This window comes from Danio rerio, chromosome 14, assembly GCF_049306965.1.
Source record: "Danio rerio strain Tuebingen ecotype United States chromosome 14, GRCz12tu, whole genome shotgun sequence".
Taxonomy (NCBI): domain Eukaryota; kingdom Metazoa; phylum Chordata; class Actinopteri; order Cypriniformes; family Danionidae; genus Danio; species Danio rerio.
In genome coordinates, this window is record NC_133189.1 from 12,930,295 (window position 1) to 12,952,361 (window position 22,067).

General features: G+C 35.9%; 1 protein-coding gene across 1 annotated transcript; it reads right to left on the minus strand.

Moving 5' to 3' along the window:
• Positions 1-851: 851 nt before the first annotated feature.
• On the minus strand, positions 852-21,915 carry magt1 (magnesium transporter 1). The gene is given in 10 exon segments (NM_199700.1): positions 852-1,422; positions 7,318-7,408; positions 7,484-7,558; positions 8,173-8,236; positions 9,401-9,490; positions 12,094-12,234; positions 12,320-12,460; positions 12,740-12,857; positions 18,007-18,176; positions 21,798-21,915. Coding segments are annotated over 10 exon segments (987 nt in total). The 5' UTR covers positions 21,879-21,915; the 3' UTR covers positions 852-1,406.
• Positions 21,916-22,067: the final 152 nt, after the last annotated feature.

A 22,067-nucleotide genomic window follows, 5' to 3' on the forward strand; every position in this document is an offset into this window, starting at 1 on the left:
TGTAACCCCGCCGGTCCTACGCCACCCAACCCGCTCCGAGCTGGCATCGAACCGGTGTCCTTCCGCATGGGAATCGGGTGCTCTACCAAGGAGGCTAAAGACCATCGCCTCCAGGATCTGTCGCTAGAGCACTTTTAGAGGTCAGAGGAGTGGGGTTTACCTGCACAGCACCTACTAGCTGGCCTCCGTTACACTAGCACAGATTTTAATGATACCAACATGAGATGCTGGTATGCTGGTTACCAGCACCACCATCCAATGCTGGTCACTAGCATACCAGCATATGTTGTGTTTTGGTGCTGTATGCTGGTGACCAGCATGAGATGCTGATGCTGGAATGCTGGTGTTATGCTGGTGGTGGTATGCAGGCCACCTGCATAGCACCAGCCTCCCAGCACCAGCATACAGCAACAAACACAACATATGCTGGTCTTTTCAGCAGGGGGCATAGGCCGACGTGCTTTGTTTGTTTTGTATGTGGCATCACGTTTATATAAAATCAATGGAATTGAATTAGACCAGAAGTCTTAACACATTTAAGTTACAATGGATAAGCCAAGGTGGATAAAGCACTATTGCCATTTTTTTTCTTTAAAAGGAGGGATATGTCACTCTGTGATCAAGTTTCAGTTGAGATGTTGTATACTCAGATATATGAGTAGCCTCATTCTCTGTCATTATCGAAGGGTCAAGGATATGTCCATATACACCTCCCATGTCCACTTTTCCACACAATTCAATGTTCAGATTCAAATGAACAATTCAAATGTTCAGATAGGTTTGCAAAAGTAAAATGTAATACAGCCAAAAATAATGAGGAATGCATGAATAGATATCAAACTGGAAAAGCGTTTAGAAGAAATCAAGGCACTTTTAATGGCAGAAATCTTGAGAAATCACCTGAGGCAGGACAAGAGCAAACACCACAATAAAGACACTAATTAAACCTGAGATTTCCTTCCATCTCATACTGAATTACTTTAGAAGCTATCCTAACTTTTATTTGACTTTGGACACTTGATTTGCACATCAATGAGGTAGAATTGAATACATCTCACTTGTCTTTTTTTTATCTTCCACATCAATGCATTTTCTTTCATCAAATCCAACGGTACATTTCATTAACAAGTAATGCTATTGCCATACAGTGCATCTGCTTCAGTTTGTCACTTGTTAACCGACACCACATTACCCTTAGGGAGACACCAGACCACTTAGGGAGAGAAATAAAAAATTTTGATGACAAACTTATTCAAATTTTAACAATGTAATCTGTAATGTACACAAATAAAAACAGAAAAAAGGCACATACAGAGTCAAGCTGAACTTTACCAGATCAATCACTCATATTAAACATTAAGGCACTTAATATTTGTATTTGATGAAGTTTCTCCAAAGACCTTCACTCAACCAAACAGGAAGCTGCAGAAAAAGCAAAGACACTCAAGTCAGTGAGGTCAGTTTTACATGTACTACATTACTACACTTTATTAGAAATGAGCTGACATAAAAGTTATATTTCTATTAACATTAATCTTAGCTAACTAAACAAACAAGTAAATGAATAAAAATAATCATATTTAGAAACATTACTAAAATGTCCTAATTGAACTAGGGCCTAATCCTGGTTAAGTTTAAGCCTGTGAAACCAGAGGGCTATTGACTCAGCAACGGAAATAAGCTGGGATTTTCAAGATATCCTTGCTGAATTTATCCCTGACTTCAGCCCTGCTCAAACTGAGATTTCAGCCTGTTATCCGAGGCAAATTTGGGAAATCCTAAAAGGTTCCTGATATCCTAGGCTAAAATCTGTGGTCTTTGACCATTGGTTTGACATGTTCACTGAAAGCCGCTTGGTGCCTGCTGCGATCAGATTTTTCCTCCGATGACGCTGTGGCAGTGTCAAAAGATTTCAGACATTTTCCTGCAGTGACAACAGCTGCAATGATTGTCAATCCAAGAACCAATAAGAGCTCCAAATTTGATGACGGGATTCATGCGACAATTCAAATGACTTTGGAGAAATGTCAAAACAGTTTTTTTCTTTCAGGTTTTATTATTAAGACATGCCGTGTGCAAAATTGCTGCTACTAGGGATGCTCAAAATAATCGATTAACCGTTAACCGAAAGGGTGCGTTTGTGACCGATTAATGCTATCAGTTAAACAATTAAAATTATTATTTTATATATTTTTAGTTTGGCTGCATAAGGGGCCGATTGAATGTGCCTTTGCGTTAAGAGGGGCATCTTTTGCACGCGGCTCATCCCAGAGCAGCAGTTTGTGTTGTCAAGACAACTACAGAGAACTTTTAAAGAGCTTGGTTTCCGCAACATTCATTCTTCCATGGCGGGGAACAAAATGCATCCCGCCACGGCTACATACTCATTCAAAACATTCAGTTATTGTTGTTGTTGTTTTTAATAGCGGATTATAATCGCATCAAAACGTATTAAAAGGTAAGTGGATTATAACAGCGCAAACTTTTTTGTAACCGTATAGTGCTGTGCGCTATTGTTTAATCCTTTGGGGTTACGTGCTGACTGACTGACTGACTGACAGGTGCGCGATGCGTGAGGTCAGCAAACACGCAGAAGCTTTCAGTTAAGATGAACACAGTTTCTATAGTTATACTTTATTTATAATTAAAGTATGACTCTGCAAATAATCACTCTATCATGCTGGAGTTTATAGCCGTTTCGCTTTACTTCAGGATGCATTATTGCCGCTCTGAAGGTCTAATCGCTGTTTTAAGTTATCCAGAGCTGTATGAATGTACAAATCTTGAATATCATAATATTATTAAATATTACAATTTTATCAACATATACAGCAACACTTTTGCACAATCGATACCCAGCTGATTCAGTCGTTTCATAAGAGGACTGCGCTTTCTTCTCTTCTTTTTTCCTTGTCAACATATAAAGGCAGTGAGGTGCGCCTGGCGTTTTTGGAATGAAAAAAGCACGTTAGCTGTGATCGGCCACTTGTTCAACTGCAAGACATACTTGCAGCGGGACGATAAAGTATAACCCGTGCCTACTGACACATTTGCCAAAGAAGCAAAATGGAAGAAGAATATTGCTTGAAACAGACGTGTTGATGCCAAAAAAAGCGCTGATGTTGACCTGGATCTGCATCATAAACGCAACAAATAGGCTTTACCTTTTATTTTATAGCTTATAAAGCATGTATGCATATTAATGCAATATATTTAAACAACAAAACTGTTTACAAAAAGTCCACATATGCGCGCGTGTTGTTGTCTTTTCATCACGCAGCGCGTGCACTTGAGCCGCGATGGAGAGAAAGGAAACCACGTCAAGACATAATCTTTAAAATAATGATTTCAATTAAAAATGTAAAAAGGTTTTGTGATTATAATAATACAAGCGGGGCATTAAATAAATGCATATTTTCCGTGGAGCGAGCGATTTGAAGAAGTCTGCTATTTTATTTGACGGAAGACAAAAATATGAAAAAACAGCCTATGCCGGTTATTAAAAATAATCAGTCAGTGTTTTCGATTTGAAATATAAATTAATTATTTAAGTTGAAAATAATTTAGGGCAGTCCTATTTATTTTATTCATTTTATTTAGTTTATTCTGTTCTTCTGTGCTAAACACTGCAAGTGCGTGAAAATGCTCTGTTGTATTGTTCTGTTATTAATATGCTAGCATATAAAAATAAATCTGTATTTTATGCAATATTAAATGTGTCAGACACAAAATAGACACGTCAATTTGTTTAATATAAAATTAATAGTAATCTGACCAGTTAACCGTTAATAACCGATTAATGAGCGGTGGTTGTCGGTAAGCAAAATTAACCGAAATGAGCATCCCTAGCTGCTACAGATTGTTTACGTTTGCTGTGAGGAATCATTTCAGAACGTGGGATAGTGAAAGTGTTACAGGTGGATGACTTCAAACTCTGGGGGTGTTTTCTTTCGTGTTTGGCGCGTCATCATTGTTGTTCAGTCTGATTTTATGACAACTGAGAACTTACAGTGTGACATGGGAGCCATGTGCGTGCAGTCTGACATGCTATAATAATCCAGGATTATTAAAAAGCACAGTGTGAGCTGGCCTTAAGCTAAGCAATTAAGCTTGGATTTTCAAACAATTCAGGCTTAATTTAGCGCCGACTCAGTTGCATGAAAGCTGGCTCGATTAATGTAAATTACGTCGGTAACACTTTACAATAAGTGTATTAATTATTGTTAGTTAACATTAACAGTGAACAACACATCTGTTGAGTAATACTTACTCTTTTTTATGTTAACTAAACATATCTTGTATTATTTGATACATTAAATACAATGATTATTATTTAACATTACATAATAATGTCCACTTACTCATATTCTAATGCACCACTCTACATTTATTCTTTGCAGTTAGTTAATGTTTACTTACGTATACACTAATGGCATTTGTTCATGGATTATATAACATGACTTAACATTGAACAGCACATTTATTCAGCAGTACTAAATCTGAGCATATGTGTGTCATGATTGCCAATGATTTATGCTGGGGGAGATCTCTGATGAACTACAGACTGGTAATGAATTACAAATCCCTACATTCCACTATGCACACACCGGCTTCCATTTGGACTGATCAAACAATCACAGCTGTAACCCATTTTCTAAGATTGCATGGACCATAAATCTTCCCCGCACACTTACTTCATGATGGAGTCTTTGATTGTATTGTTGTGTGCGCACCAGAGCTTTGTCTTTGTTTTGTTTGTTTATTTGATACTTAATTTTTTTGGATTGCTGTTTTGTGTTTGACTATGCTCATTTTGATCTAGGCTTGCCACGATAGACGGTGTTACGGATTTTAAGACGCAACACCGGTGACATCACTTTTCCACCGTGACACCGTCCCCACATTTGTTTTGTTTAAGTATTCCATTTTTATTAAATATTTACTTGAATTAAATGGAAAATATAATTCTAAATCATTTACTTAAGACGAGAGCATGCACTATAATTAAAATCTGAACATAGCTACAATGCGTCATATTTCATTTATCACGTGAGAACGAGAGAAGTCGAATTTACAGAAAGAGAATGGCGGACGATTTAGTGTCAAAACGCAATACAAAATCATCTGTTTGGCAATATTTTGGGTTCAAACCAAATGCAAAAAGAGGACCTGAATACTTTACTGAGGCAAACTGCAAACTTTGCTTGACAAAGGTGGCAGCATCTGGAGGAAACACAACTAATTTATACACGCACCTTTAACGCACCTACTTGATGTTTAATTATGGGTGGGTCGTGGGTAGAAAAGATCAATAGCCATAAATATGCAATGCATACTCTCATTTTATAAATCACGCGATCATCATCTCACATTGTTTAATAATAAACATCTTATTTTTTATTAAAACGAGTGACTTAGCAATGCTGCGCCACTAAAAAAGCCAACTGCAGAGAAGGAAAGCAACCATCACGGCAACCGCAGTGATCACTTTTTCCGAAGTTCAGCTGTTCTTTTTTGCACTTGATTATTATGCGTTTAATGTTAAAAAATCAATAATGAATAGGCCGACAAGAGTGTATTCTGTGTGTGTGTGCGTATTTTATCACTAAAGCCGCTCTCTTAAAAAAACGAAAGTTGCTTCGTCTGTCTGGCAATATTTTGTCTTTTATTCGAATGAAAAGTTAATTTAGATAAGCCAATACTTAAAAAATTGCAGTAAAGTAACTGAGACGTGCGGCCACACATCAAATCTAAGGTCTGATCTCATCTCTCTCTCTCGCTGTCATCCAGACATTGATACAGACGCCACACAAGTCAAGTCGCAAAACTGAGTCTGATACTAGCTGACAGGTAGAATACCTGTAGCCTTTGCGAAATCTGTTTAAGTACAGCACTGAAATTAACAGGCATAAATGTCTTTGAGCTAAAACGTCTATCTGTAGGATATCTGTAAAAACGCAATCAGATCCAATGTTATGTGGAAGTTGTGTCGCCTAATAATAGTATTAATTCTAATAAAATGAAAACCAAAATAAACAACTCATTGCATTTTTGAGGAAAAAAAAAATAATCAAAAGGTGGCTAGTTTGTAATGTGTTTTAATATTAATAAAGATATGCTTGGCATATTTAAGATATACGTTGCCAATAGGCTAGCCATTCAAACATATTATTTTACCGTGTACTGGGTTATAATGTGTATTTTACAATAAAAACTAAATGTAGCATATCTCGCTGTCATTTAAAACATGCAATTCATAACACACCAGAGCTGTAGTCTATGCAGAGTGCAAGCTTACAGGGAGGTGTTGGTCAATAGTCATACTGCGTACAACGTTATTGAACTCCAATATCTCTTGAGATTATGTTACCATATAGCCAAAATTAACTTGAGAGATTTTTCAAATAAAGGTATTTTAGAAAGGAGAACACGCAAATAACAAAACAATTAAAATTGGTCCCGTGGAGATCAGCACTTAATCTTGCCAGTGTGTGCTATGTAGTGTAGGCTACAGCGCCCATAATATATGCACTCATTTATAAAAGCACACACAAAAAAGAGAGGAAACCCCTACGGTGATACTGGTATTACCAGTGTTGTCACATGTCGATTAACCGGTGGGCAAATTTCCTCATCGTCACAACCCTGTTTTGATCATGATTTTGGATGCCTGTTTTATACCCGAGTTTTAGCCAGTTCTTTAACCTTTTTGTATGTTTTCATGAATAATTTCCCATTAAACTGCACATGGATTCTACCCTTTGTCTTTGCCTCGTCCGCAGCACATGACAATGTGTTAATACATTAGTTAATGTTTAGTTAGCATGAACATAATAAATAAATGTTAGAAAAATACACTTTTTGCTTTTTTAATGATAAATTATGTTAGTACAGTTAGTTGAGTTAACAAACATGAATATCATGGCAATTTTGGAGTGTTAAAGTGGAAACCTCGACTTCAACGTGCATGTTATTCATGTTTGTTAACCATTTACTAACAAGATTATGTATAATATGATTTGTATTTATGATTCTGCAGCAATTCTTGGTCACAAACCACATTTTCATACAGTGACATTAATCTTGTGACAACAGTACAGAAATCTGATTTTGTTTTTTAATGAAGGTCAAGATGCTTTATAATATCTTAAATCATGCAGAGTACAACATGATCAGGTTTAATGCATTGGTTTAACGCAAATTAGGGACAAAGCTGCATATCAAATTGATGAACATTTCCAATTTAAAAAAAATCTCTTTTAGATTTAATTTGATCATTGCTCTCAGAAACATGTTGATAATATAGATTCATCTCACCTATAAGGATATCCATGATATTTGGCCCTAAATACAGACAGCAGCCAACTGAAAAACAGCACCACCAGTCCGATTCCTGCTACACACATAACTAGAAGAGAAAACAAAACATTTTTAAGACTGTTTCAACTTGGGTGTTAACAGCACAAGTTGTATGTTAGCATACTTTTCCTTTTTACAATGTCCAGGCCAGAGGTAGCAGCCTCATGAAGCAGCACCATTCCTATGGTCACTGCTGCATCTGAATTAATGTTCAGGAACACATTGACATAAAAAGTCAATCGGAAACTTTGCATCCAATTTTTTTATGATACAGACACTTTTATACTGTAGAAAAGCGACTTGTAAATGAGGACAAAAGAAACACTTCAATTATCAAAAAAGCAATTGTTTAAAATATGTAGATGCAAGCAGTGTTGGGCACATTACTTATCATAAAAGTCATAATTAGTTATAGTTACATGCACATTATTCATAATGCTGTGTGAGTGAGTGTGTGTGTGTGTGTGTGTGTGTATGTATGTATGTATGTATGTATGTATATATATATATATATATATATAAAATCTGAAACATTCATTTTCAACATTCATAATAATAATAATAATAATAATAATAATAATAAGAAGAAGAAGAAGAAGAAGAAGAAGAAGAAGAAGAAGAAGAAGAAGAAGAAGAAGAAGAAGAAGAAGAAGAAGAAGAAGAAGAAGAAGAAGAAGAAGAAGAAGAAGAAGAAGAAAGGTTTATTTACCACAAAAATAATTAAAGATACAAAAATACCAATATAACAAAAATGTTTCAACTCAGGACATTGTGATTGGTCAGAATTTAATTTAGCTCAGTGGCTAAGGATACTGAAGAGAAGAACAATGTGAGTCTCTGCCACAAACTGGGCCTGGCTGCTGCCATGGATGTAACTCTGAAAAGGGGGAAGAAGATATTTTACTGTGAATTTTCATTTGATTTAAACTTTAAACTTTAAAACTTTAAACAAAAAAAATGTGTTACAATATGAGAAGAAATTATTATGTACCATGAGCCAGTATGGTAATATGATAATTTGATTTATGACTCAACGATAATGCATATGATTTATTCCTTAGTCCACTAAAGCTCCTCAGGCATGTGATCAGCCGGGAACAAAAAAGGAAGGAAGACGAGTATATATATATATATATATATATATATATATATATATATATATATATATATATATATATATGTTTGGCAGTAAACTATGACCTTATTTTAATGACAAATGTCTAATAATACTGCTAATTTACGTTTTTATTTAATTTATGCATATGCAATGAAAGTAAGCTTGCTAACTGCTCAAATGACAGAATATGTAAACTTATTTTATATGATTAAATAAAAATTAAAAGGTGTTAAAGGGTGTTGGTCCGCAGGGGGCTCTTATTTTGAGGGCTATGTCACAAGCTCAGATTTGGTTGACCAATGAAAGGAAAATGGGTGTTTCAGCACTGCCAACATGTGTATAATGAATTTTGAAGTTGTTTAACTGTTTTCTACTCTGATGAAAAATAGCCAAAATCCCATTTTGAGTTTTTTGTGAGCAAATAAAAAAAACTTTATCTTTACTTTTCTATCTTTTGTTTTATAACTGATATGGAATGGACAGAAGATTCAATACGATTTTAATAATCTTAGAACATTCTAACACCAGCTACATGAGAGGCAGGGATACTGCAAAACAACATCGAACTACAGCTGAGATTACAACCCAAAGTAAACCAAAATGGCTAAAACCATCCTGTACCGAATATGGTCAAATCGATAACTATACATCTGCATGTACAGTAGGCCACAGGTGACATCAGCAACTGTTAAGAAAATCTAATCAAATCTAATAATAGAAATATTAGATAAATCAAATTATATAAATCATAATTTGATATTTTTTACACATGGTACGTAATACTTTCTTCTAATTTGATATATATGATTGCAGTGAAATACTCAACAAATGTCATGTTGTTCAATTGACTTTTAAAAATATATGGACAAAAGAATTAAACAAACAAAAATACAAAAACTTTGTGAGGTAAAGGAAATAACTAACCACTTGGCCGGTGTTGGGGTTCTTGTGTGCATATGGAGGTCCTCTTATGTGGTTCCACATTTGACCTGATGTCATGATCAAAACAAAACACTGTATATATATAAAGAGAGAGAGAGAGAGAGAGAGAGAGAGAGAGAGAGAGAGAGAGAGAGAGAGAGAGAGAGAGAGAGAGAGAGAGAGAGAGAGAGAGAGAGAGAGAGAGAGAGAGAGAGAGAGAGAGAGAGAGAGAGAGAGAGAGAGAGAGAGAGAGAGAGAGAGAGAGAGAGAAAACATTAGTAAAAATATCACATAAAATGCAATTACAAACACACACACAAGCTTCTAGATGGTTTCAGCTGTAACGGCAGGTCCTTTACACAGATCTTCCAACTACCTATTGCGTTATTTCAATGTCAAATGTTGTGATGCAGTATTACAAGTCAGGATTGCATTCATGTAAAACGAGCATGCAAATCTCTTAGCTTGAGCGCTGATTTCCTCTGTTCATGGACAAAACTTCTTGCACACCTCCTCAAATATGCTCAAACACAAATTTTCCTGTGGGCTCTTAAATAAACACTGCGGAAGTGCTATTTAGTGCATTTATGTAATGAGTATGTGTCCAACATTTATTAGATTTCCTAGGAACATTTATGAATGTCTCCAATAGACCTGCAGAACAGCATTGATGCGTCCTGAAGTAAAGTGAAACAGCCATAAATTTCAGCAAGACAAAGTCATTGTATGCAGAACCATAGACCCTTATCTATACCATATAGTTATGGAAACTGTTCATCTTAACTGAAAGCTATGTTTGCTGGCCTCACGCATAGTGCAGCCCTGTCAGACAGTCAGTTAAACAAATGGGTTAAACAAATAATGCACAGCACAACTACGATTACATAAAAGTTTGCTCTATTATAATTCACTTAGCTTTTAAAACGTTTGGTGCGATTATAACCCACTGTTAAAAAAAACAACAACAGAAGGTTTTGATTAAGATGCTGTAATATTGTCGTGGCGAAAATGAATTTTGCTGTGGCGCCCCGCCATGGAAGAATGAAGATAGCGGAAACCATATATATGTACACAAATTTAATCAGTAGCTAAAAGAACAAAAGAACAATTTCTAAACTTTTCAAAAGGCTGAGTTTTATTGAACACTTATTTAACTCCATCGCGTGAAATTAGGGTTAATAATCAAACTTAGATCACAAAAGCTTTAGTTTTGCTTAAATTGGTTAAAGCAAAAATTAATACACCCTGCAACAAATACTACTACAGCTAGTATTTTGTATGAGCCCGGTGATTTTTAAGGACAGCACCAAGTTTTCTAGGCATGGAATGAACAAGTTGGCAACATACTGCAACATCTCTTTTTTCAATTCTTCAATAACCTCTTTTACAGCAGGGATGCTGGATGTAGAGGGATGCTCAACTTGTTGCTTCAGAAATCCCTACAGGTGTTCAATTGGGTTCAGGATCAGGAGACATACTTGGCCATTTAATCACCTTCACCCCGTTCTTCTTCAGAAATGCAACAGTAGCTTTAGATGTGTTTTTGGATCATTGTTGTGTTGGAAAAGTGCACAGAGTGATGGCGGCATCTTTTCCTTCAGTATAGAGCAGTGCATTGTTTAGTTCATGATACCATCAATGAATTGCAGCTCCCTAACAACAGCGGCACTCATGTATCCCCACATAAGGACACTGCCACCACCATGTTTCACTGTAGGCACCATACATTTTTCTTATCCTCACCGTTAAGACGCCATACAGTTTTAAAACCATTTTTTTCCAAAAACACTGATCTTTGTCTTATTATCCAGAGTATAGAGTCCCAGTAGTCTTTATGTTTTTCAGCATGGGCCCTAGGAAATTCTAGGAGTGCTTTTGTGCAGGGGGTTTAGGCAAGGCTTTCTTCGTGGATGATACTCATGCATGCCATTTCTCTGCAGTGTGTGCCGTATGGTGTCCAGTTTGTCTTTCTACTGCTTTAGCTAACTGCAGTGAACTTACATGGCGATTTTCTTCAACCCTTCTCATCAGAAGACGCACCTGTCGAGATGTTACCTTCAGTAGACGGCCTCGACATCTCTATAAGATGGATGCATCTTCCATCTTTCTTAAATTTTTGAATCAATTTTGCTACAGTATTTTGACTGATATGTAAAGCTTTGCTGATTTTTATTTTAATTTGCTTGTTATTTTACAGGGACAATACATTTGGCATTGTTATACAAAGACAACCAATGTTGCGTACATAGGGCATATAGTATAAAGCTAATTTGCAGCCCTCGTCCCTGGTTAGGCACTGCATAAAAAAAAAAGAAAGAAAGAATAAAACACAAAACAGCAAACATGTACAATATATACCAAGCAATATATATATAGCAAGTCTTTCTAATTTATGTTTTGTTTTGGTTGTTGATTGTAAATATCTCACTCACTGTTTCACAAATCACCACCTGTAATAAATCACATTATCTGTACAACAACTCTTGTTCATGGTTGTTACTTTGAGTACACTTCTCTTTGAGTGTTTGTTTGAACCAAATCCTCAGTTAGGTGTGCAACCCCACTTCCCTGCCCAGGGACTGTAACACCTAATGTTTCCAAACATCTTTTGTATTATGTAGAATTTTCTTAATACTAAAATAAATTGTCAGAGCACTATAACAATCCTATATTTCCATAAATAATCAAAAGCTTACCAGTGCAGAAAAAGCCCAGACATTCTTATTAAATAGGAACTCCAGGTTATTGCGGCGCAAGTAAGCCAGACTGCCGATAAAAGCCAGCAGCAAACCCAGCATCAGTGGTCCAGCATAGTTAGGAGGCCTGATCACCCGAATCTGTATGACATGAAACAGCATATTAGACACAGATGTGACCATTAAATTTGAAAAATTATAAAGCTGTATGTGCAGCTAGACTTACATGAACATCTGTTCGGTCAGCCACCCATCGAGCCAACTGCTCGGCTGCAAAGCCCCGAACCTGTAGTTCATATGTATCTGCACGCTTAGGTTTGCCTTTTGCTGGAAAGTTGATGAATGTTGGAGCAGAATTCATGTTGAGCTGTAGAGGACATAAACAGATAGAAGAGTATTCAGTACTGATATTACTATAACAAATAATCTCTCTCTCTCTCTCTCTGTGTGTGTATGTATATATATATATATATATATATATATATATATATATATATATATATATATATATATATATATATATATATATATATATAGACACATTTTTCCGTGGTTATATTAGTGACAAAATAATGCAAATGTTGTTTTATTTTCACTGTAAGAAATTAATTGGAGTTCAAAAGTAAAATAAATTATGAAAGTTTACCATCTGGAAAACATCTGAACCTTCATCAAAATCCACCATTGCAAAGAAAATCCTGTTAGTAAATGCACTCGAATACCGCCAAGAGTTTGCAAGGATCTGGTACTCTTCATCCGCCTGTCTGAAGAAAAAGACACACACAAACGCATACACGCACACAACATCAGGGGGTGATTTTGTGCATTCACTCTGCTTATTGATAGTGAAAGCCAAAAAACATTTTCAAAAATGCTGACGATGAGTCCAAATAAAAACATTCCATGTGTGTGTACAAGCCCTAAGGTTTCAGTTATGAGGAATCATAGCGGCTTTATTCAACAACAACTGAAAATGCTCAAATATTATCACATTCTGCATTCCTAATGCTCCCCTTTATCTGCCACAGATTAGAAGAAAAAAAAAACAACAAATGCTCCCATTCCCAATATATATTTTTAGTTACTCTATTTTGGTGCAAGTGAAATGAGTAAATGGCATCTGTTGATTAAATGAAATTTAAGTTATTTATAAATCATTCTACAATATTGATTCTTTATTGAAAATGTAACTTCTGAAACAGTTAAGTTGAAACAAAATGTTGTTTTATAGATAGAACTCAATCGACAAGATAGAAAACATTTTTACTCCAAACATGGGTCATTAAATGTTTTTTTTTTTCAATTTTTTTTCTGTTTATGCTTTGGATTTCCACACAAACTATCTTGTAGTCACTTTTACTAAAATATAATTTTCATACACAGACTAAAATAGCAATTATAGCATAGATTTGATTAAAAAGCTATGCAAGCAGCAGCAGCAAGCAAAATTAGCTCATTTTACTTTTAAAGTTGTTTTAGAATAAGAAAAATGTTCAAATTCTATAGTTATGATAGTGTTTGGACGACAGGAACTTAAAACACTCATAAACATGGTGTTTTACATCTAATTGTCTCAAGGTCTTATGATATCTCCACACTATGCACTTGGACATATAAAAGTGTTGATCACCTTTTTCGTTGAATTTTGAGTTTTTTAATTAACCTTGTTACACCTTTGGTGTTTCTGGTTAAAAGTGACCACCATAGAAAAATGAATGGGTATCCAGACTATATTCATCCATCAGACAAAAAACATCCCCATACAACCACCCCAACTCACTAACCCACTCCCACATTTCAGAATGAACAATGTCTTTTGCTTATGTAGAGCCTCCTATGTGAACCAGCTTCCGGATGATTTCTTGTTTTTTATCCTATGAGAAGACCCTGCTTCTTAATTATTTATGACTGCACGTGCATTCTGTCTATGGTGCATTCCGGTGACAGATCACAGACCCGCCAGGCTGTGAGACAGCACATGGCATGCAGTATTTAGCCGTTGATGAAGGGTCGTATGTGTTTGTTTTCATGGTCCACAGGGTTTGTTGCATGGTTTTCCCTGCAATGCTCTTAAGGCCGATACAGCAAAGCTGTTTGTGTGCACCAAGCATTTTTGTGAGGAGATCTGTACAAGAATTGGAAAATGGCGGACTTTTTTTTGTCAGTTGAGTTACTTTATAGACATATCGCCTATATCCGTGCTGCTGTATACACCCAGGTTTAAAATGCTCCAGATTACCATTATGGTTAATGGTTAAAATAAATAGGGCAAGAGACCTGCTGTACTGATATCCACTGTATCTGCATTCAGACCCAGGGATTCAGGAGGAGGGAAATCCTCCTCATTTATAGTGTTTATATAAACACAATTATCCTTGTGATGATGTAACAAACTGTGGTTACATATTATATGAAATTATAAATAGCCTTTCGTAGAAATTACTTAAATTACTTACTATTTATCCCCTTACACTTTGTATCTGACTTTTTAACATCTTGAGCTGGTGAGCCAACTGACCAAAGCCCTTCTTTATTCCCCGGTTTCCTAAACCTTTAAGAAATTTAACTTTTCCTATCTATGTTAGCAAGGCCCACTGTGACCTGAGTGAAATATGGGATTGACGACATCTGTAGGGGGTTTCAGCCAGAGCGAGAACATACCCCACAAGGGAGTATAGGCTTTACCCCTGGGATGCTAGGACGTCCCAAAGTCAGGGCTCGACAATAAGGACTGCCCGGTGGCCCGGGGCCAGCGTGCGAGACACTCGGGCCAGTGTACAGAATGTTACTGGCCCGATCGGGCCAGTGCTGCCTTTTTGCCTGCCAGATCGAGCCAGAGCTGCGTGCTGCGACTGTCTGTCAATTGTGTGCAAATGCAATCTTACGGTGCTTTTACACATAGACGTTTGTTTCGGAATCTGTCTCGTTTCCCCCGTTAGCGCGTTTTTTTTGGCATGTATCCAGCAGTTGCGCTCGCATCCGCGCCAAATCAATCAGTCCAGTATCACAGTGTATTATGATCGTGTAATAGCCATATATACGGCTATATGAAGAGAGAATGATGAGCAGGGCGAGATGTCATTCTTACCGGTAAATGCGAAAGTGAAAGCATGCTGAAATATTACCGAGAGCTGTTTATCCAGCCTGATCTCAGTTTATCCGTTAGGAAAATTTACCAAAGTTAATATCTGATCATTTTTTCCATGTTTTAATCTTACAATATGTTGTGTTAGGCCAGTTGTTTTGTTCATTTCTGCACTGACAGCTCGAAAGAAAATCCACATTGTTCTGCTTCGCGATCTATGCAGTCTCGGTTCATCTGCTATGTCTCTCTATAATTTAAGCCTAAAATACAGAATTATAGTCAACGTTTCTTTAATAGATTGATTAATTCAATAGATAGATATCTACAAAACCTGACAATTGAAATGAGGCTCTGTATGAGAAAGTCTGATCTCAATTTGTATGTGGTGACGATGTCTATGGGTTGTTAAAATTAAAGTGCACATTTTCACTTATAAAATATTCTATACACAACTGGTCAAAAGTTTGGGGTAGGTATGATTGCTAAATATGTTAAACTAAGCTTCTTCTGCTCACCAAGGCTGCAATTGTTTCATCATAAATACAAATTGTGAAAGGTTGCACTATAAAATAACTGTTCAAAAGTAGTTTATCATTTGATTTATTCATTTATTCCAGTGATTTTAAAGATGAAATTTCAGCTTCATTACTCCAGTCACATGATCCTTCAGAAATCACTAATATTAATCATTATTATATTTATTAATGGTAATAGTAATCAAATCAATAATGTCTAGAGTAATGGTTTTATTTGAAACTACATACAATAACAAAGCAGTTATTTAAAATTTTGATAAATATTTAACAATTAAACATTTTTTTATTTACATTTAATAAATGTAGTCTTGATGAACTGAATAATTTTCCTTAAAAAACATTTTTAAAATTACTGTAAATATATATACAGAGTTATTAGCCCCCTTTTTTTTTCCTTTTTAAAATATTTTCTAAATGATGTTTAACAGAATATACAGGGGTGCTAATAAACAGGGGTGCTAATAATTTAGGGGAACTAATAATTCTGAAATCAACTGTGTGTATATATATATATATATATATATATATATATATATATATATATATATATATATATATATATACACACACACACATACACACACATACACACACACACACACACACACACACACACACACACACACACACACACACACACACACACACACACACACAAACGCACGCACGCACGCACGCACGCACGCACGCACGCACGCACGCACAGTCAAATAGCTATTAACTTCTTTTTTTATTTGGTGGGGCCAGTGAAAATTTAGGCAGGGCAAGTAAAAATCAGAAAAAATCCTTAGCGTTGAACCCTGAAAGTGGTCTCATTAACTTAACATTGGGGTGGTCCATTGAAATACATTGATCGCATTGACTTGCATTATAAATGTCACACATTAGTAACATTACATAGCAGTGTCATACAGACATAAGGGTGGGCTCATTTGACTCAGGCAACAAATTAGCATCACAATATGATAATGTAGCTCTCAAGCCAGTGGTGCCCAACCTTTTATACCTCGTGGCCCCTAAACCAAACGCATATGTTTCTGCAACCTCCCTAAACTTATTTTGAACAAACCCACTATTTGTGGCAGGTTAGTAACTTGTACAGAAGAAGTCTTTACTGAATAAACAGCCAAATATATAATGAACCCAACAAATCATGAAGCCCAGAGATTCCCAGAGATGGACGTTTTTTTCCAAACAAAATAAATATTTAAATGCCTAAAAATATCAAATAATAAATCGAACTCTCAAAACAACTACCCATAGGATAGATCAAATGTTCAAACTGTCAAATAATAAATCAGAATGCATTCTCAAATAAGAAATCAAATGTATTTGATATTTAATTTTATGACCAACTCAGTATGAATGATAATCAATAAACTAAAAACCAAATGGTCAAACTAACATCTCAAATGATAAATCAAATGCAAATAAGGAGTGTCAATCAACCAGCCTGGGCAAAGCTTTAAAGCAGAAGGGTTTTCGTGACAACTACCAGTAGTGCTATGACTTTTCAAGGGATAAGTTCAGATTTGTGTGAACTATCCCAAGACGTATCCTTGATCAAATTGGTCTAATATTAATATAATAATAAATAATAATTCTAGATAAAGGTGATGTGCTCCAGTGGTAATGTAATGTGATGTATTTTTTATTTATTGCCTTGTCAGCAACCAAGACTATTTTCATGGCAAGAACATTTCAATAATAAATAAACATTTAAGAACAACAAACAAATGAATACACAAGTCAAGATTTTTAGTGTTAATACATGATAAGAATTCAAAAAAACATTCTGGTGTCACTTTGCTAAAAATGTCCTTAAGAGAGTTTCTTATTTCTTATAAAAGTCTCCTGGAAGCACAAAAAGCAGGACAGTCCAGTAAAATGTGTTTTACAGTAAGGGGAGTTGTGCAGCACAAACATTGAGTGGGGTCTTCATCTTTAAGTAAAAAGGCGTTGGGTAATCTTGAATGGCTTTAGTTTGCCTGATAATCTTAATGATAAATTGTATCGTGTGCTGTGGTTTTTATATCTTGTGCGCACATTTAAGACTTAAGGTAAAAAAAATTAAATAAAAAATAAATAAATACAAAAATCACAGCTGGTTCTCCTCATGTGTGTGCTGCAACCAGATTTCATTATCAGCTAGGATTTTTAAACTTCTCAAGTCTGAACCCGGCTTTAGTGTTTCTAACGTGTTTCAGTCACCAAAAACATTATTCAGTTCACATTAACACTGCTACATTACAGGAGAAAAAAAAGTTATATGTTCTTTGTCCATACACTTACCTGCAGACTCCACACTGTCTCTGTGGCTGAAGAGCTGTGAACATGACGATGACAGAATAGTTTCGTGGATGAGCTCGAACCAATCTCTTGAATTTTTCTCCATTCAGCCGGACCACTGCACGCTTACTGACCCACTCCATCATCTGACTGACCTTTTCTGAAAGCAGGGTCTGAAAATACATTAATCACTTAATATGCTTGATAATGCTTTTATTTTACATTCATCACAGGTTCATTATTCATAATTTCCCCCATATATGCAAACCAACATAAACATATATTTATGCAACAACATTTGTGCATAAGGAACGGTAACTAATCTTACATGCAGTAATGCTTTCTTGTTAATTTGGCAGTGTTAGGGCTAGTTTTAGTACTTTAAGTTTTTTTTTTTTTTGATATAACCAGAAAGTAGTTTAATGCATATTTTGTTATTTCTATTAAATTAAAGGGGTAGTCTACTACAACAGTGGTTCTCAAAGTGGGGGTCGGGACCCCCCGAGGGGTCGCGGGGCAATGAAGGGGGGTTGCCTGGTGATTTCCAAAAATCTATTTATTTTTATTAAACCATAAGAATTAACATATTTTATCCATAACTATACTGAAAATAAAAATAGTCGTTTATAGTTACTATATACTATATAGTTACTATAGTAGCTTATAGTCACTAGTTCCATTGGATTGCGACCCCTGGGGTAATTGCATTATATTAAAGGCAGCAATAGCGTCAGATGCATTTTGATTTTATAACATCAGGTTATACTTTCTGGCACATTTAAAGCACTGACACAAATTTAATTGGTGTGTCTGCGTCATTGCATGCAAGGTTTCTGTATTTATAACCACCTCAGAGGATATTGGGGGTCGCGAGTCAGTGGCATTGTTATTTTGGGGGTCGCGGGCTGAAAAGTTTGGGAACCCCTGTACTACAATATCATATTTTAAAACTTTAGTTCATGTGTAATGAAGCTGTGTGAACATAAACAACATCTCTGAATAAAAGCTCAAAGTTTAATGCAAAGGGAGACATTGGCTTTTACAGAATTAGCTCAAAGGCAAAGCCTACAATGAACAAAATTTGGGGATTACAAAAAAGCACATCTAGGTTAATGAAGTCATAAACCCTTCAGGTTATGTGCAGTTATGTGCAAACACCCTGCGCAGCAAAGGGGCATGGCCAGAGGCGCTGCAATGCTACAGCAGAGAAAACTAAAATGCAGTTCAAAAGCTGCTATTTCCACAGTTTCTTTAGTTTCTGTATTTGGGCATCCAAAGGACATGACACAAAAAGATGTGCTTAAAATTTAATTGTATGTTCCAGAGAATTATAAAAAAGATAAAGCTTTAGCATTTGACAATGAAAGCTTCCAGAATCTCAGTTCAGTGATGGATTCGGCTAAAAACTCCACAAAGAAGTAACCGTTTCAACCATAAAAGTAGAAGCTGTGGATTGTGAGCCACAACCTGTAAGTATATTTACTTGTTAAAATTGATCAAATTACAAAATTTCTAGAGTTAAGGATATGTTGTAGCAAGAATGTAAACAATGGGAGACGCTGTTCAACACCGTTAACAAGTTACAAATTAATAATTATCCGTCAAACTGCTGTATACACCCACAATCTTCAGCAGCGCATGCAATGTTTTTGTGACCACTTTCTGTGCGTTCAACATCTCAAATAATGAACAAAAAGACATGTGACGATTTCATATTACTTACACATGCTTATAATCTAAATATTTATATATATATAAAATACACTAGTAATATTTTATTACACAAAGCAGGCATGAGGTTCAGCTGTGTCATTTTCTGTCTGATTTAAGCTCAAACTGATACGTTAACAGTAGCTGTGTCCCAAATGGCACACTATATACACTATGCATTAACACACTAAACAGCATAGTATATGTATGTAGTGTCACCCCAATGTCACACTAATGTTTTTTTTTTACTATGCGGAAATTCAAACTGTTTCCCTGATGACATATGATCTGTCAAATTAGTAAAAGTGAGAAGTAAATTAGAAGTGTCCATCATTCCACACATCGTTTTAACAGTTAAATAAGTGCATCATCTCGGTAAATAAAATGCACTTTTTACACTACTAAATGGCGGAGAATAGTGCATAAGTAAATACCCGGATGATGCACCAATTCAACCAGTAATATGAAGTGTGGAATGTTGGACACTTCACACACTCAACAACCACAGCTTTGCTTACGTAGCGGTAGGGGCGGAGCTATCGGCAGCACATGTTGGATTGCTTTATTCATTTCGGATTGAGAAAGCAAATTCTCCTACGGGAGTGATTTTAGCACCTCCTGATGGTGAATAGTAGCAGAAGGGGCAGAGCTATCAAGTGGGCTAACTTTATTTATTTAGGATTGTGAAAGCAAAATTCTCCTATTAGAATGATTATCCACTTGTTAAGTGTGACGTCACGCAAAGCGGCTTCCGGGTCCAAGTGCTCTATTCAACTGAATGGGGAGACTAATGAAATGGTAATAATAAACGTTTGCAAAGCGATTTAAGGCTTTCGAAAATCACGATAGTAGTATATATGTCCATGCCTAATATCCGATGGCTAGAAAGTGATTAATTTTTTTATAAATTGTGAAAATGTTGGTATTTGTTATGCAGCAAGCCCAGAGATTGTTGTGTACACTATGATTTTATACAAAATTAACTTTAATGTGTGATAGGAATAAAACGTGATCATAAACAAATGATTTCTCCACTCAAATAAATGCCGGCCTGGACCCGGAAACAGTATTACATATGTCACAAACACGTCACCACTTAACAAGCGGATAGCGCTTCCCAATGGTGAATCAGGTTATACTCATGGCAGGTATTACTTGGTACTTTGGTCGTTTATTTCACTAATTTGGCAACCGTGAAACGTCATCAGGGAAACGGTTTGGATTTCCACTTAGTAAAAAACATAAGTGTTCCATTTGGAACGACACTACATACATATACTGTGCTGTTGAGTGTGTACGTGCATATGTGCATATTGCATAGTGTTCCATTGGGACGCAGCTCTAATGTTTACACAGCAAAGGCAAATTACGTGCTAGTAAAGGCGTGACACTTCCTGGTGAGGTGGAGCCAATCCACAAATCACAGCACATCGTGTTAGCTGACCAGTCATAGCCTTTTGAGGGCGGGCCTTCGGAGGAACTAGGAAATATTATAGTCAATTTCATGCTAGCTGAGTAGCAGTACATAATCAAAGTAAGATAAATGAAAAAATAACCAGATTTTTTTGTTACAAACGAAGCATGAGCACACATTGCTTTGCACCCCATAAACACAATCAAGCCTTAAAAATACACCCTGAACCACCACTTTAAAGGAGCAATGAATCATTAACGAAAAGGGAATTGTTCCAAAAAAATTATAATGTTTGTGATAAAGCAAGCAATATGGCTCAACTATCATATTTATGGTCTATGTCATAAGCATACCAAGACGAACGCCACAGATTACTTAGATGATAGGTTTGGCGTAATGTTACAGCAGGAAGTTCAGTGCAATTTGCATACAGGGCCACTTGTGTCACTTTATCCGACATCCGACAAACACTGATCAGTAACTATTTTTTTAGTAATTTACACACGTCTTGAATTGTTCTTAAATGGGAACAATTATGCCTTTTTGACTTCAATGTGCTTTTGAAAAAGAGCGAAGCTAACGTTACGTTAGTCATAAGATCAATTGAGTACCCAGTGATCTCGATTGTTAAAAAAAAAATAATAATAAAAGCATTTGCAAATACACTTACTTCCTTCTTTTTCTGCCCATTTAATCGCATGTCATGTAGACAAACAACGAGGAAAACAACTATTAATAGTTTATGCAACATTTTTGTAGGCTACCACTGTGGCCACGACAGTTGCGATGCGGAAAGGGAAGCGCCCAGGACATTAACATTACAAAAGAAAAGTCCAAAGCAACGACAGCTTCTTCATTATTTTCAGTATAAAGGTTTCGCCAACATATATCATTTAAAATCCTTTGTTGAGAATTTATATACAAATAAGGCTTGCAAATA